At 45.9% G+C, this 17,525-nt stretch overlaps 1 protein-coding gene across 23 annotated transcripts in view; it reads left to right on the forward strand.

Annotated features, from left to right (window-relative positions):
- The window catches only part of nrxn1a (neurexin 1a), a 216,175-nt gene that overhangs the window by 76,171 nt on the left and 122,479 nt on the right, over window positions 1-17,525 (forward strand). For 17 of the 23 annotated variants that reach the window (XM_036526873.1, XM_036526893.1, XM_036526981.1 and 14 more), the window contains 4 exons: window positions 1,612-1,913; window positions 4,497-4,520; window positions 5,695-5,856; window positions 15,530-15,968. In XM_036526873.1, coding sequence (XP_036382766.1) covers window positions 1,612-1,913; window positions 4,497-4,520; window positions 5,695-5,856; window positions 15,530-15,968 — 927 coding nt within the window. The remainder of the gene's footprint in view (window positions 1-1,611; window positions 1,914-4,496; window positions 4,521-5,694; window positions 5,857-15,529; window positions 15,969-17,525) is intronic. The other 6 variants (XM_036526912.1, XM_036527000.1, XM_036527017.1 and 3 more) reach the window with 1 other exon arrangement.

A 17,525-nucleotide genomic window follows, 5' to 3' on the forward strand; every position in this document is an offset into this window, starting at 1 on the left:
GTGCAACCAATGCTGTCAACATCCTAAAATTGCATGTTGGATTACTGCGTGCTCCATTTTATTCCATAGTATGTGCACATTCTGTAGTTCCACTGCTGCACTCCTGGTATATGCATATTCCATTTAAGTGCAAACACAATGGTCCTGGGCAAATGCAGTTATCAGGAGTTGACTGTAAGTGGATATATATGTCTGTCCTGCTGGGTTGAACTGTATTATTGTGGCCCTTCTTTCTTCCAGCATGCTGGGATAATCAATCAATGGAGGCATCAGATTTGATTGAGCACCATTTCCAATCAGAGCACATCACAGTGGGGAATTTACAGTCGAACGTGAAAATGATTCTCTGATCCACTCTGAGGCTATCAGGTTAAACTCCATTAAATTAGAGGGATATGAAAAATGGCAGAAATGACAGGTATGTTAACACACTAAACATAAGACAGAGTAGATAACCTTTGGAAATGCCAGCCCATCGTCCTATTTTCCAGAGTGTTTCCAGGGATTGCGATTTGATCAGTTTCGTGCAGAAAAGATGGTACTGGGAAAGAGAAACCTTAATTGAGGTGAATCAGAGGTTATTGGTGTGTGTGCGCGGGTGTGTGTGTGTGTGTGTGTGTGTGTGTGTGGGTTGCCAAACATTTACTATAATGTATGGCTCTGGCTGGTTCAGTAATTAAAGTCTGAAGTGTAACAGCAGTTTATTTATGGTCATCATTACGGGAGACCTTGGTGCGCATTTCTGACCTCGAGCAGGGAGTGTTCAGGGGTGGGTGACAGCATCTCTGCAGCTACTGCTCGAAATAAAATCTCTCAACTCTGAGTTTCATAAATGTTACACTTAATTTTATCATTTGTGAGTGTGCATGTGCAAGCGGGCAGTCAGACGAGGCTGTGATCACCCATGCATCCAGTAAGTGACTCCGTGGCCCTGTAATGGAATGCATCTTGAATGCACACACAAAGGTATCGGCAACACAGACCCACTTTTTCAACATCAGTTCTGAGGATTTGCCTGCACCTGGTGAAGATGATGAAGGTGGTGAAGATGGTAAGACGGTGTGGATGTTTTCCACAAACTGCAGGATGTGCCGCCCACAAGCCAATAACAAAATGCCATTACAATCTGCACCCTGTCACAGCCATGACCTCACGTTGTGGGTGTGGCCTCCACAAGAGTGACAGATGTAATGGCAGCTGAGTTGATCTAATGATGTCATGATACAGTGATGGAGCAGGGTGTGCAAATTGAAACACATCTGGTGAAATCACAACAAGAAACACACACACACAAAGTCAAAATGTAATCAATAACCGTCAGTGAGGTCAAGAGCCAAAAATCAGAGCCCTACATTGGACCAAAATATTAAAAAATAAGACATGGCCGGATTGTATGACTATTTAATCACTGCTTCTTTCCCTCTTCATCTCCATGATGACTACAGTGTTACAGGCATACAGCAGGAGGATAGACAAACCACAGCAGCTACCTGCAAGTGGCAAAACTGACTGAAATGACTGAGTATGGTTTCTCTCTCTCCCCCTCTCCCTCCCTCTCTCTCCCTCCCTCCCACTCGCTCTCTTTCTTCATCTCTCTACCCCCCCTTGCAGGGAAGGAAGAGTACGTTGCCACCTTCAAGGGATCGGAGTACTTCTGCTACGACCTGTCGCTGAACCCGATCCAGAGCAGCAGCGACGAGATCACCCTCTCGTTCAAGACGCTGCAGCGCAACGGCCTGATGCTGCACACGGGCAAATCGGCCGACTACGTCAACCTGGCGCTGAAAAACGGCGCCGTGTCGCTCGTCATTAACCTGGGCTCGGGGGCCTTCGAGGCGCTGGTGGAGCCTGTCAATGGGAAATTTAATGACAATGATTGGCATGATGTCAAAGTAACGAGGAATCTCCGTCAGGTAACAGTGCAGAGAGCGCTGGCAGGCCACCAAAATTGCAGAATAATAAAAAATTAATAAAACACCAATCAAATCATAGATCAAATCATCTATGATGATTTGTAGTTGCACACAATCATATACAGTCCATGTCTATATTAACAAACTAAACTGTTATCAGCTTTTGCTGGAAGACCAGTTGCTGTGGGAGTTTGATTACTTTCTTCAAAACACAAATAAAAATCCATACTGGAGCAGGAACACATCTACACATCTACGCTTAGGTATGATTAAGAGATTTAAGGCACGTTTTTTTTCCCCAGATTTCTTGAGAAATTACCCCCACACCTCTTTCCCTGGCCAATTTTAATATGGAGCTGGAGGTTGTAGTCCAAAGGTAGAGGTTGCAAATAAGCGTTACATTAGCCCTGGCCTACTTTTACCATAGGTACCGCAACCAAGCTCACCATATTTTAGAGGCTGCATTCTGATCATTGGGTGCATGCCACAAGGACAGTTTTTTTCATTCCACCAGCTGACAGAATTTGAGCAGTAATTAAATCCAGGCTGCCTGGCTGGCGAGAGTTCTCGGCGTCTCTATTTTTATGCTGGCTGAGAACCGGGCGCTGGCGGTGTTGGCGGATGCAGGTCATAACCTAACCCGCACTACCGAAGCGTTAATCCCCAAGTCTCTGTGACAACGTCCTCCTCGGGTTTGCCTGAGGTGAGCCACTTTAATTGTGGCCTCTGGAATGTGGTTCAGTCCACAACCCCACCCCCCGGCGGGTATCAGTCTGCGGTGCTGTCATTCAGTCCTGCAGCATGTGACAGAGAAGGTTTTTTTTTTAAATGTGATTTTTAGTTGACTTTTTGGCCATGGCTGCACCTTAACCGACTGATAATGGCAAAAAAATCCTGATTTTTTTAAAATACATTTTCAGCCTGTCTAGTGTGCTATTTTATTGTTCCAGTAATTATTCAATCTGTATACGTGTATCACAATGGAGAAACTTGAATGAGGACGTATTTTCTGTCCTTATATATTAGTGACATTTTTTACATTTCTCTCATTTATCAGTTGTTCTTATCCAGAGCAACTTACATAGGTTGCATTTTTTTTACATGTTATCCATTTATACAGCTGGATATTTACATAGGCAATTCTGGGTTAAGTACCTTGCCTAAGGGAACAACAGCAGTGTCACAGTTAGGAACTGAGCCAACAAACTTTCAGTTATGAGCCCTGCTCCTTACCACTATGCTATACTGCTGCCCACCTTGTATGTCAGTGCATACGATTCTAAGAACGTCCACGGCAGTGTAATATCTGGTAAATGAAGTTCCAGCTCCACTCACAAAGCGAAAGTACCAGTACCGGTAATCAAAAGCATTGTGATTTTTGTGCTACTTAAGGATTCTAATGCAAATGTTATGCAAATGTGCGCACCTGGATGGAAATATAAGAAGAAGTCTAATGCTGGATTGGCACACATTGGCATTCACTAAAAAAATCCCCAGATCTCTTAATTACTGTTATTATTTGCCTTGTTTTGAGGGATGAATTTCTCCCTCTGTTCCCCTTAATGCAGACTGAGTTAATTCTGCTGAACTTTAAAATAAAAAGACTGAAAGAGAATATTCCAAGGGAGACTATGGTTATTTTCTGAAATGTTTTCTGAAAATCTGTATGTCATATTTATCTGAAGGTAATAATGACTTGGTTTAAAATTAAGCCCGGAGAAAGCGCACAGGCCGAGCACACAGTGAGTGAAAACAGTAATCTCCCTTTGAAAGGCACAGTATGTCAACCCGAACACGTTGGCCTATGGCAGGAAAATAGCCCCTCTAGATGTGTTCCTGCTCAGTGTGTGGAAAAGTTTTTTCTTTGAGTGATACAAGGCAAAATGAACCTAAGTAGATGCAGAGTGGGGGGGCATCACTCTGTGTCAGGAGCTCCTGGTCTTTGTGTCATGGCTGTAGGACGAACCTGAGGTCTATCACTGTGACTGAGGGAGGCACAAGGCCCCTCAAGAGATCACATTTCTCCCTCTTACTCACGATTAATTTAATAATAATAATTAAAAATGTGTATAAATATATGAAAAAAGAGATGTATTTAATCTTCAGAGAGGCAGTGGTAATTCGCTTTAGGCATTTTTTCTGGGGCATTTGATGGCTGTCAATCATGTGAACTGACAGGAGATGAGACATGCTGGGATGGGGGAAGGGGGGTGGGGGGTGGGCGGGAGCAGTAGGAGGGTGAATTTGGGTACAGCGCATAGCCGCTGTGGCGTTTTTTGGGAGCTACAAGTACCAGGGCTTGAAACGCCATGGAGCGTTCTTGCTAGCCTGCTTTTTTTATTTTCTTACAAACTTATTTTGCCCTTTCCCCCCCCTACGTTTACTAACCTGCTTTGAGACAACTAACCTGTCATTCATGGAATGTGTCATTCTACTAACCGATACCTTTTAACTTTCAACAAAAAGCCAACAACAGCAGCAGCAATGTACTAACCTGGTAGTAACCATCATATCGTTTTTTGAGTAACAATCGTTATTCTGTTCACAGTTTTTAATTTCCTTTCTCCCCCCTTTTCCACAAAGCACTCAGGCATTGGACACGCTATGGTAAACAAACTACATTGTTCGGTAGATATCATTCTAATTGTCTCTTAGTTTGGGTTTGCCGTGTGTCTCTTTTCTTTCGTTTACCGTAGACGTCATTAACACAAAGGGGAACTGCGGTTGGTACTCTCTTCTGCTTACTTTAATCCGACTTCCCTCTTTATTTCTCTTCATCCATCAGTTTACCTTCCTTTATTTATTTTTTTGTTTAACCCGTTCCTGTCCGGTTCTGTTCCCACCCACCTGTAGGGGCATCGTTCGGAGCCTTTTTGCATCAGGCAGAGGTTCCTAAGGAGGTCTCTCCTGTTGCTCATTGGCTCAGCCAGTCCTGTTACCACCCACCCCCCCCCTCCCCCAGTGCATGGCATGCATTTCGGACGCCTCGCTGTCGTCCGCCACCCTCCATTGGTCCATCCAAAACCCCCCACCAAACGCCGCTGTGGTTGCCAGTGTTGATTTTTTACCTCCCCCTTCCTATCTCGCTCTCCTTGTTTGAATGCGCCCCCTGCATGCATCCCCCATCGGCTGGCCTTTGTGGTTTTTCCCCCATCCGATTTAACCTCAGAAAGCGTTTCCTTTCGCCTGCGTGCATGCAAAGAGTGAAGGAACAAAGGGACGAAGAGCATGCTTGTCTCGTGGCCCAGCTTTGTTTTCTTTCCCTTTCGACTAATCCAGTGCGAATCATGATCGTGCTTCTGACGGTTTCAGTCTAACCCTGTCGCACGCTGTTGTGTATATTTTTTTGTTTTAATTTTATTTCATGTGGAAAACAGTCTGCGAAACATTTCTAATATGTACCCTAGCAGCACTAACCTAGAATACATTCTACTAACACCATTTTTGTGTCTGCTGAATTTTACTATTTTGAGTTGCAGTAGGGGTGACACTAACACTGGGCAATCCTTTGGCTCCCTGACTAGTTTAACTTTCTTACAAGGGCTAGCAGACTGGGATTCGACACCAAACTGAACCAAATAAACAACAAAATAAAAAATACGGATAAAAAGAAATGAAACAGACATGAAAATGGGTTTGAGACAAAAAAAAAGAAAAGAAAAAATGAAAGAAAAATGAAAAAGTAGGAGAAAGAGACGAGGCCTTAGCGGGGGAAAAGCCAGACTCCATTCTGTGTGTGCTATGAGTATAGCGTGTCCTTTTCCTGTGCTTTGTTGCCTAGGTAACAATATCCGTGGATGGAATTCTGACCACCACGGGATATACACAAGAGGACTACACCATGCTAGGCTCCGATGACTTTTTCTATGTCGGAGGCAGCCCTAGCACGGCCGACCTGCCGGGATCGCCCGTTAGCAACAACTTTATGGGCTGCCTGAAGGAGGTAAACACAGATCGCATGCCGTGGCTAGCATGTCCTGGCTAGGATGCAGCGCCCCTTCCTTCAGTTCCAGGATTGGCTGGTCTGTGGTGATGCGGAATTCTATTTGCAGAACATTCGTGTTCCGGAATTCGTGCACGGTGGCTTACCTTGCAATGGGATTTCCTGTGGCTGATGCTTTGATGAGTGATCGATTGTGTACCGTGATGTATTACTATTTATTATTATTTTTCTTACCTTCTGATTACATGAGCCTCCACTGAATAGTGACTTCACCCAGGTTTCAAAAGGTAGAGTTTGTTAGTGTTATCAGAGCAGTTATAAACCATGACCGTCAATGACTGTCAATGAAGTAGATTCTTAAACCAAGTTGTGATGAGAAACGAAAGCTAACCTTGGCAATAATATTTGGAGACACTCAATGACCTCCTTTCACTCAAAGGGAGAGCAGCAAACATGAATATTTAAAGACAGCCGGTCTGCACAGCTCAGTGAACAGGCAAATCAGGGTACAACAGACACTGCATGACCTGTGTAGAGTAGCGTGTTAGTTGTGACATTGTGTGTTTGAAAGATAAGGCTGTGGACATTTTGTTTGTGGTGTAGCTTTTCTAGGTAAATGATCCAAAATCTCTCAGACCTCCTGCACTTCCACTATGCTAACCACGCATAAAGGCATGCAAGTGAGCATGCATTCAGCACGTCTCTGGACTTCTTTCAGCGAGCAGAGTATAGGGTGATGGGGCTTTCAGAGTTAAGTACAAATTCCTCCCCCTTCCACTGAGCTAGTACTGGTGTTCCTCATCAGCTCTCAAAATTCAACTCTCACAAGTCTAATGGAAACGTAGGAACAGTAATCACAATGTTACTCTTTTCTTGACTGCATTGTCAAGAATTAGATTTGGGTGTCCTCTATGCCCATAGCTGTATCCCCAGGTAATAACATTTTTGTGGCATTTTAGCTATAATTCTTACATAGTTGTAATGTTAGATTGGCATAATACATCGTTAGGTAACATCTTATGATGGGGAGATTGTGTAATACATTCTTTTTTTTCAACTTCAGAATATTGGGCAACTCCCAACAAATCCCAACAAATATTGGGAGGTGTACAGAGAATTATCAGGCTGGCATGAAACACAACCCCCATGCTGCTGTTTCTTGCATCATTAAGCACCTACCTGCCCTTTCCCTTCTCACCTCTAGGGTGTCTAAGGGCTGAGGTAGGATTGCCCAGGTGATATGGCTCAGGTGAGAGGGCTGAGGTAGGAGTTCCCAGGGGAGAGTGCTCAGGGGTTAGAGCTGAGGTAGGAGGGCCTGAGTGAATGGGATCAGGTGACAGGGCTCAGGTGGAAATTCCCAGGTGAACTCCAGAACTCCAGGTGGGAGTTTTAAGGTGAGAGCAAGGTGAGAGAACTACAGGATGCTACATTTGCTGTGTGTGAATCTGGCGATACTAAGCAGAGATAAAAGGAAGAAACCTCCTCAGATGCCACAGCTCAGAGGAAAACAGAGCAGACTGACTCTTAATGACACTTGGGACTGTGGAGCTCCTGCTGAGAGTAGCACCACTCCCTGTGAAACACGGAGGTGGATCTGTTTCACTGTGGGGTTTATTCACACTATCTGATCCTAGGGCTCTTCTCAGGGCTGAGGGAAAACTGTATTCAGACATATACTGCGGCCGTCTTAGTTAAGAGATGGGTTTTCTTTGTGATAAAGCTCTATCTTTGATTGACGAAAGGACACTCCAGCTTGATAAAAATCATGAAACAAAGGTCCGCAGAGTCTAAGGGAATGGTTAGAGGGAAAGATGAAATCAGTGTTCTGGGACTGGCCATTGTAATGCCCAGACCTCAGTCCGTTGTGATCGCTTGCGGTTCATTCTCCAGGAAGTGACTCTGGAGCAGGAACTGAGAAACCTGAACAAGCTGGAGAAACTCCCAGAGGAGAAGCAGTCAGATCGCCCTCTGGCACTGAGAAAAGACAGCCTCATAAAAATCTACAGGCAGCATCTTCTCACCAAACTAAAAATACTGATAGTGAGGTGTTAATTAATTTCATCATTGTTTTCCTTATTTTTTAGCAGGCACATTTTTTAACAAACAGATGCTCTGTGTCATATTGCTGTGTGCAGAATTGACAGTGGATGTTTTTGTGTATAGATGACACAGACTGGATGTTTTTAGTGCAAAATGCTGTTTGCACAATTTCTTGAGAAAGAATTGTTTTGACATTTTCATTAAGAGTGTGAACTCATTTGGAATCCACTCTGCACGTGTAGAGTTTAACTTTGAACAACCTTTGCATGAAATCTGGCGAAATTCAACACATACACTATACCACAGAGGTTTTTAGGAGCAGATGGCCAAACTGACTTGTTTGTGTGTCCTTCATCTTTTTATTTTCTGTTTTCCAGGTGAAATAGTTTGAAGTGACAGTTTCAAAATGTTAACATGTAGGTTAGGAGGTACTTCTAAAACCAGGGCCGAGATATCACTGCCAAAGCACTCTCAGCGGGGACGGTCCTTCTCCATCTCTGGAGTGGATAAATTAGAGGCGTCATGGGCGCTGTTTGATGACACGTTCGAGCCGCTGACAAGCCACGTGCGACAGTGGGCTCAGGCAGATGACACGTATCCTGGGCTGAGAGAGAGGTGACAGGCCGGTGGTGTATAAATATCTGTTTAGCAGTGGGCGTACACGGATGACACATGCGCGTGAGCGGTGGGCACGGACTGATGACATGTACGCTGTCGAGGGATAGAGAAGGGGAGAGTTACGGTCGTGCTGCTCCATTGCGATGGGGAGGGGTGAGTCACGGCCCTCCTGTCTCAGAGTGGGAGGCGGCGCACAGAGGTGACCTTCGTCTGGGGCCGTCACGCCTTACCGCCCCAAGAAAAGGCCACCATGAGATCGCTCTCACCTCGATCGATTTTTCCTCCGTATTTCACAGGATTTTTCCCTTCTGCTGTTTATATCGCCCTGCATAACACCCGGCTGTCAGGTCTGAGAGACGCTGCCTCCCACTCACTCACTCATGGGCTGCAAAAGGAGAAAAAAAGCACAGGAAGAAACAAGAACAGGGGAAAAAAAAAAAACAGACGGCAACGCTGACGTTATGGGATATGAAGAATATGCTCTGTGAGAGTGGCTTAAAATATGCAAAGATGGTTGTTTAGTTCAGTGTTTCCTGCCATGGGTCCCGGGGCCACTCTCTCCACGCTGGTATTTCCAGCTGAGCTCTCTTCTAATGAGGATCTCAGCTGGAGAGAAAGCCAGCTCACAGAGTGGGACCGCAGGCGCACTGGACGCAAGAACTGTTTCTGCATAAATTAAATCCGTGCCTCGGACCGGGATAGGGATATCCTATTTCAGATCATCGTTTTTAATTTTATTTCTTCTTTACTGTGAGTTCCCACTTCTAGTTATTAAGTTATCTGGGTTTATGCTTAGTGTAGTGTGTTTCCTGTAATGCTCTGACCCAATGCAGCATTCGTCTTGCATATAACAGCCATATATGTTTCATTTGCCTGTCAATTCCTCTGTCAACATGGAACAGCAATATGTTCTGTGGGAACTGCATTCATTTGGTTTCTCTATGAATTTTTAGTTTAAACATTTAAATCCTTAGCTGGCTGGCCATGTCCTCTTAGGCTTGACCTCGATTCCAGCGTCATTCTGTGACTTGCAGTTTTCAGAATGGTGTCCTCCAACCGTGACCTTTGACCTTGCATAGTTAGTGAGCCACTTTGATCCCAGGGCCTTGAGTGGATTCATGCTCTCTAGCGTGAGTCTTAGCTGATATAGACAATTTTATTTTAAAATTGTCAATAGTGAACGGTATTTAAGTATTCCCCTTATTGTAATAAAGACAAATACAAAAAGATGAGTCTATTGCTGAGAGAGCTACAAAGCTTGTCAGACCCCCTCTGTGATGATCCAATAAGATTTTGAGGGCAATGGTGCCAGAAGTGGGCTTTTTCAGTGATGGGGCTTCTCTCGTTTCCTTGGTAACAGAGGTGGACAGTAGATCCAAAGCCCGGCACAAAGCGTTGCAAAGAATCTCTCTGCTTTAATTGGCTGTTATTTTCAGCCTCTCTTCCTGTTTTTTTTTTTGCCAGAATCAGTATTAAAGCCTGAAAGCTGGCAAACTTGGCATGGAGGTTCCAGAGTGCTTCCAGCCATCCTGCAGACTGCTTCAGTGTTCATTAAACAAAAAAAACAGGAGAATCCTCTGTGGAAAAGCAGAGCTTCATGAGCTGTAAATTGTATAGATTAAGCCATTAGCATCCTGTGCCGATAATGAGGATGACAAAGGCGACGCTCAGTGGCTGACCACCACTTCTTCCTCTCATTGGCATACGTTAAATACGCTCTGAGGAGGAAGAGAGTGCAGTAATGAGAGCGTGACAGCTTTGGCTCAGGCCCTTTATGCGTTTCAGAGCAGCTTCCGCCCTCTCTGAAAGCTTTGGCAGCAGCACTGCCATGTTGGATTGTATGTGCCGCCCAGGTGGAGAGTGTCACACCTGCTCAGAACGGCATCAGAACATTAACAGTTACATCTCTTCATTTAGCAGATGCTTTTTTCCATTTTCTCCCCAATTTGGAATGACCAATTCCCATAATGTCCAATTTGTTATCATTCAGTCCCATTGCACAACCCCCACTGTCAATCCGGGAGAGTGTGGACAAGCACGTGCCCTCCTCCAAGACACATGATGTCAGCCGCTGCTTCTTTTCGCACTGTGCTCCACAAGCTAAGCTAGCACAGAGATGAGTCGGAGGAAGTCATTTCATATGCAGCTTTGGCACATGGACCATAGGTGCCCGATCGACCAGCAGGGGTCGTTGTTGCTAATCGGACCGAAGCCCCTGCCAACGTACCCACCCCTATCCCTGGCGGAACGAAGCCAATGTGTTCCGCCTGTGAGCTCCTGGTCACTGTCAGCTAGTGACACGGTCGAGTTCAAACCTGGGCCGTAGCGTTCAGTCTACACTCAGAACGAGTGCTTTTACCGACTGAGCCACTCGGGAGCCCATTTAGCAGATGCTTTTATCCAAGGTGACTTACAAGTGAGGCAGAGTACAACACAAGTAAACAGCCATCAATATTAGAGTCACAATATTAGAAGCGCTGCATGACCAAGTTTCAATCGTTGTCCAGACATGGTACAGAAAGTTAAAAAAAAAGGCCTCAGGCAATTTGGGCATGACCTTTAACCCCTCTGGGAGTTGCCTGTCCTTGGCGTGGTATAAACATGCTGTCTCTCTGACAGAGGCAGGTGTTTGTGTGAGGAATCTGGAATTGTATCCTAGCGACAGTTCCTCTCCGTGTGGGAGGACGACCATCATTTACTTTTCTGCAGGAGCGGAGAAGAGACTAATTAAAAGAAGCGCGCGTATGATGAGCTGGTACGCGGTGCAGCGTTTTAGCTTTGCTGTCATTCTTTAAACGCCCCGCAAGGAGGGAGCAGAAGGAACGCAGGAGGTCTGAGGCTCACAGCTTCGCCCGAGACGGTGCAGAAAGCCGCGTGGCTGGAAAACCTCCCGCAGCCATTTTGGTATTCAAAAAGAGAAAATGCTGCTCCCTCCTCACGCTGCTGCACAGGGTTCAGAGCATTAAAACCGAGCAGGTGAACAGACTGCAAATTATGAATGGTTAATTATTCATGCTTAATTACTGACACCTAAAGCACTGCATACATATTTCATCAACATATTTGTTATGACAGAAGAAAGTCCCGATATCCATTACTTTTTTAAGGGTTGTTTAATGATAATATACTGATACAGTACATGAGTTGGACAGCTGTGGTTTGTGTTTAGCAGTGGCTGTGATCAGCTACATCTTTTTGTGTGCAGCTCTGGTTTTGCAAATCTGCACAGAGAACAGCCAGAGATGCCATTCCTAACCAATAAGAGAACGATCAAAGGCCAATTAGCAAGCATGTGGGAAGTGCAGGTCAAAGGTTAATGCAGGTTTCTCTCGTGTCACGTGACGGGTGTGTCTGCTGCTGGTCTGGGATCAGCCAGCATTGTGCTGAGCTGTGATAATGGCAGTGGTGCCCGCATGGTGTGTAATCCACTCCGTAAGAGGATTGAGAGCTCACCCCTGCCCTGTGTTTTTGTTTGCCGAGATTGAATGGCCTTCTGTTCGCTGTGTCTGATGAGCGCTGTGTGCTTGGGGACAGCTGATTCGCTTAGACGCTCAGAATTTTTATTTTTTATTTATTTCACAGGGAGCATCCATCAACTGAGGCTCCTCTCAAGGACTTGGTCAGCATTGTACATACACGCAGGCCTATGTACGTGCATACACACACACATAAACATTTAGACATCACCTCACTCTCTGTCTCTCTCTCTTACATATCACACACACACACACACACACACAATCACACGTTTTCTTCACTTTTCTCACTGTCTCTCTCTCTTACACACACATACACACACTGTACTGTACTGTTTTCCACTCGTGAACACACACACACACCCACACACATGCGCACTCTCATTCACAAACATAAACACATCCGCATATGAACAGAGACACACTCATACATCTGTTTCCTCCTGTTAGCACGCCAAGCCCAGCAATAAAATATGGACATCATCAATGCCATGTGATATTATAACAAACACAGCCAGGAAACAACCCAAATTTTCAAGATCAAAGGAGCGTTTTGTTTGTCTTTTTCTTTCTTTCTGTCTTGCAGTTAAACTTATTTGAAACTAGACACAGAAGAAAAGCACCCAGGGCAGCTGTAACACAGAGGACTGCAGCAGAGCGTACCTGCAGCACAGAGCATTATGGGAGCTGTCATGTGATTCGGGCATGTCACCCCTGTCAGAGGCGAGGGGTGAGGGTGTCTTAAGTTCTGAGCTGGGATCAGATCGCTGGGTAACAGAATTCTGATATGGGGTGGGTAACAATGGATGTTATCACGTTTACATTAGTCCATGCATACACACACACACACACACACACACACACTCTGTCCCTCTCCCACACAGAAGCACACACATGCACACAACACACACACACATATTTATACACATTTGCACATTTGGGTTCATCCTTTTCACACATCAGACCTTCAGACCGATGGCTGTCACCGTGTGCAAGGGGGTGTTTTATACACTTTATCAAAAGTGGCATTATCCCCAAGCTTTCATAAATTGAGTTAAATACACAGTTAACCCTTTCACGCATACGGTCACACCCTGGTGTGATTAGCCCTTTCATGCGTACGGTCAAATCAGTGTGATTAGGACACTAAAAATTCTAGCTAACATTAGCCATGAGGAAACAGTGATTTAATGTTACAAAGTATAGCAAATGCAGCGGTGAAAACTCTGAGAAGCTTGATAACACTTCTGAAAACATAACAAGCCATGTAATGTAACATGCACGCTACATAGCATAAAATAAGTCACGTGCGAAAGGGTTAAAATTACCAGAGGGGAATAAAGGAAAGAAAGGATGTGAGCAAGGATTGCGGCTCGTTTAGCTGCTGAGAATGTCAGGGCTGGCGGAGCGGATTGGCATTTCTGAAGCATCATCGATATCCCCTTATCTCACCTGCATGCTATTATCTCCATCCGGGAAGGCCTTCATTTCAAATCGAAGCTGAATTACAAGAGAGCTCTATTGACTACCTTGCAGTTTGCCACTTGGTCTGAAGTGTAGGGTTTTTTTTTTTCCTTTGTCCAAACCCCCACACAAACCTCCCCCCACCCCCCATCACAAAAAACTTATCTGCACTGAATCAGGAATATTCTGTGCATCTCCACAGAATGCGTCAGACTGGTTGCCATGGCTCCCTGCAGTGGCCTTGCTGCACCATGCAGTTATAGCCTGCGGTTTGCCCTGGCATGCTCAAATGCAGAAGCAGTGCCCCCTGGTGTTCGTAAATGGCAAATAAAACCAGCACTGCAGTCTTAGTTGGAATAGGGTATTGGAGCGACACACCATTCCTCTAATAGGTGAGGGCAGCGGGTTGGACGCTGACGGTGCAAAGGTCAGATCATTAGTAAGATCTCCATAAACAGCGTTATGTCGTAACTGTAGCAAAACAGTCGTTTCAATCATTGCTTGAAGCTTCAGTTGGATGTGCCCAGCAGCAAGGTCGCCATTTTGGATAGTCTAAAGTTAGTGAGTGTTAGTGCCGCGTATTAAAAGGTGGTTCTGTATGTATCCCCAAAACCTGCAGTGTTTCTATAGTGGCATGCTGCCATACCCAGTGTTACACCAGCTCAGAATGGAAGGCCTCGCTAAAATTAGGCATGACCTTTAACCCTTCTGGGAGTTCCCTGTCCTTTGGCACTGCGTGACATGGTGTAAACATGCCGTATCTGTGTCTCTGACAGCGGCAGATGTTTGCTTGAGGAATCTGGTGTTGTGTCCTAGCGACAGTTCAGCTCTTTGTGGGAGGACAACATCCTTTAACTTTTCCACATGAGCGGAGAGAAGACCAGTTAAAAGGAGGACCTTCCCTGTCATTTCAGAAATGCATGGGTTGTCAGAGATTTTGCCGTCGCAAATATGTACCCTGCTGCAGAGAAATGAACGGCCTTACAGCCAGACACTCTGATGGGAAAGAAGCTCTCTCTTTCCGTCATGCTGGACATTTCTCCTGCCTTGGAGTGTTTATTACGGTGCATTTGAAAGTGATTCTTGCAGTTATCACAGGGTTTGTCATCCCTGGTTTGCCAGGTGGTGATCACTGAGATGGTATTTGGTCAGGATTGGCCTCTGTTTTGTGTTTTTGATGGTGATCAGGTACTCTGCCAGGGTGAAATTTCTTTTTATGGTTTGACAGCATTTAGTTTTTTGTTTTCTGGTGAAGTCTCTGAACCACAGCATTTAGAAGAGTGAAGCAGCCACTCTTTCAAGAGCAGAAAGTCTTTCTCTTTCTATCTCTCTGGCTGGGTCTCTTCTTCCTTTTCCCTGGTTTTCTCTCCCTCTGTCTTAGGCACTTGCTTTCTGTCTCACTCTTTCTTCCTCCCTCTCTCTCTCGTTCTTTCTCTTTCTGTCTCTCTGCCTTGATCTCTCCTTCTTTCTCTCTCCCTCCATCTCAGGTACTTTCTTTCTCCCTCCCCCCCTTTCTCTTTCTCAGTCAGACGTATCTGGGCTAAACGGGTCTTTGCATCTCGGCAGAGGCAGGGTGTGAAGGAGAATGTATCCGAGCCTCAGGCAGCCTGGTTAGCATAGACAAGGCTCCATTATCAGCTCTCTCTGTGAACACGCTCTTGGCAGGGCCGGCCGAGGCGTCAAACCACCGCAGCGTTGGCGGCGTTGGCGGCATTGGTGGTGTTGGCGGCATTAACGGTATTTCCAGCCTATTTTTGGCAGGCAGGTAAGTGGGGTTGCTGAGAGCCCAGTGACGGATCTCATTTCAGTGAGGGTTTTTTTTTTCATTTTGGGGGGGGGGGGGGGGGGGGGCTGGGGCTGTTTTTGCAGTAGGTGGGCTCTGTCTTCTGCAAATAGAATTCCCCAGTCCCACTGGAACTGATTCTGATTAAAATGTAGGGTGTAATCTGCTTATCCTTTTGTACGTTCCCTGAAACCTCCCTCCCTAATAAAAAAGGAGTGTTCATTTTTGTACGTTCCCCTCTCCCCCCCCACCCCCACCCCCCCATCTACCCCCCCAACAAATCGTAAAACAGGTCGTTTACAAGAACAATGATGTGAGGCTGGAGCTGTCCCGGCTGGCCAAGCAGGGCGACGCCAAGATGAAGGTGCACGGGGTGGTGGCCTTCAAATGCGAGAACGTGGCCACGCTGGACCCCATCACCTTCGAGACGCCTGAGTCCTACATCACGCTAAGCAAGTGGAACGCCAAGAAGACGGGCTCCATCTCACTGGACTTCCGCACCACTGAGCCCAACGGCCTGCTGCTCTTCAGCCACGGCAAGCCCAAGCGGCAGAAGGACGCCCGCGGCCCGCAGACGCTGCGTGTCGACTTCTTTGCCATCGAGATGCTGGACGGACACCTCTACCTGCTGCTGGACATGGGCTCCGGCACCACCAAGACCCGTGCCGTCAACAAGAAGGTCAACGACGGGGAGTGGTACCACGTGGACTTCCAGAGGGACGGGAGATCAGGTACTGACTCGGTCACACCTGGAGCTGTGCTGGTGTGCTGCTGTTATCGCCATGAATGTGATGCTTAACCTGAAGTGCTTTGGCAAACTTGGTGGGGCGGCAGCATGGTATTGCAGTTAAGGATTTGTGCTCCTCACCTGAAAGTTGCAGGCTTGATTCCTACTTGGGGCTCTGCTGTTATCCCCATGACCATAACTTGAAGTGCTTTGGCAAATGTTCAGATCACACAGAACCAAAGCAGATGTGCTAGGAAGACCCAAGAGGATGACAGAAGTCTGCTTCCCCAGTCAGGATCTTTGTTTACTTTATACATTACATAACATTACTGTTATTTAGCAGACATTCTTACCCAGAGCAATTTACATAGGTTACAATTGTATCCATTTATATAGCTGAATTTTCACTGTAGCGGTTGTAGGTTATGTACCTTGCTCACGGGTAGAACAACATCCCAGCAGGGAACCAAACCAGCAACCTTTCGGCTACAAGCCCTGTTCCTTACCACTATGCCACACTGCTATCCTTGTAGTGAGTTATTTCAGAGGAAATGTGAACCAGTCATGGATAATGCGCATAAATATGCTCAGAAAACATGCAGCTATGATTTAACCATATGATGTTGAAATAAGTAATGGAGTGTTGGGTGTAACACACTAATGGAGCGTTGTATGGACAGCTGGTTGGGGGTGGTGGCAATGGCCTCGGGGGGGTTTAACCGCAGCTGATTTTTGATGATGTTACCTGCCCCCCCCCCACCCCCCACAAATGTTTCACAGATGTTGCAACAACGCAATATCAACATATTCAATACATTGGATTATATTTGATTCATAATATTTGCTTCTCTGTTTTATTTTTCCTCAAAGAGGGAACTTAATATTGGGTGCTGTGCATTTAATTGCATTTATTTGCATATCCCGTCTGTGTGGGCATTGAGATAATGAAACGGTTAATCTCCTTTTCGGCTCTCTCAGAAACAGGGGTCGGGGCAGGATATCTCATTCGCCCTTATGACATTTCAAGAACCTTGCATAAATCAGCGTGCCCGCAGTGGCTGAGTCACCCAGCACAGAGGTTCCCCTGTCTGTGCAAACCCCCCCCCACCCCCACCCCCCCCACCTCAGTCTGGTGATGTCACGCACAGGGCAGCAAGCCTATTGGCCAGGGATGTCAGATTTTAATAGGCCTGCCCTGATTCCGTCTACTCAGACATACTGCTGGTACTTCGCCCTGGCTGAAAATGGAGCCCACATCTTGAAGAGCTTGAGGGTTTCTCCCAGACCGCCTCCAGTTCTCTCTGCTCGCTCGTTTTAGCTTGTCCTAACGTGTAGCATCCAGCGTTAGCATCCTGCTGTACGAAATAAATAAATAAGTAGATGAGATAGATAATAACTTATTGACCCATTCATGTGTCATGGAGCAGTGTGAAATTTATAATGACTATGAACGAGATTCATTTTATTGTAATTACGCTCTGCAAAAAAGAAATTCACACACTCATGCACACGCACAGCACCCTCCATTCTCAATTCAAAAGGCCTAATGTCCTGAAATGGC

The sequence above is a fragment of the Megalops cyprinoides genome, chromosome 1 (assembly GCF_013368585.1).
Source record: "Megalops cyprinoides isolate fMegCyp1 chromosome 1, fMegCyp1.pri, whole genome shotgun sequence".
Classification (NCBI taxonomy): domain Eukaryota; kingdom Metazoa; phylum Chordata; class Actinopteri; order Elopiformes; family Megalopidae; genus Megalops; species Megalops cyprinoides.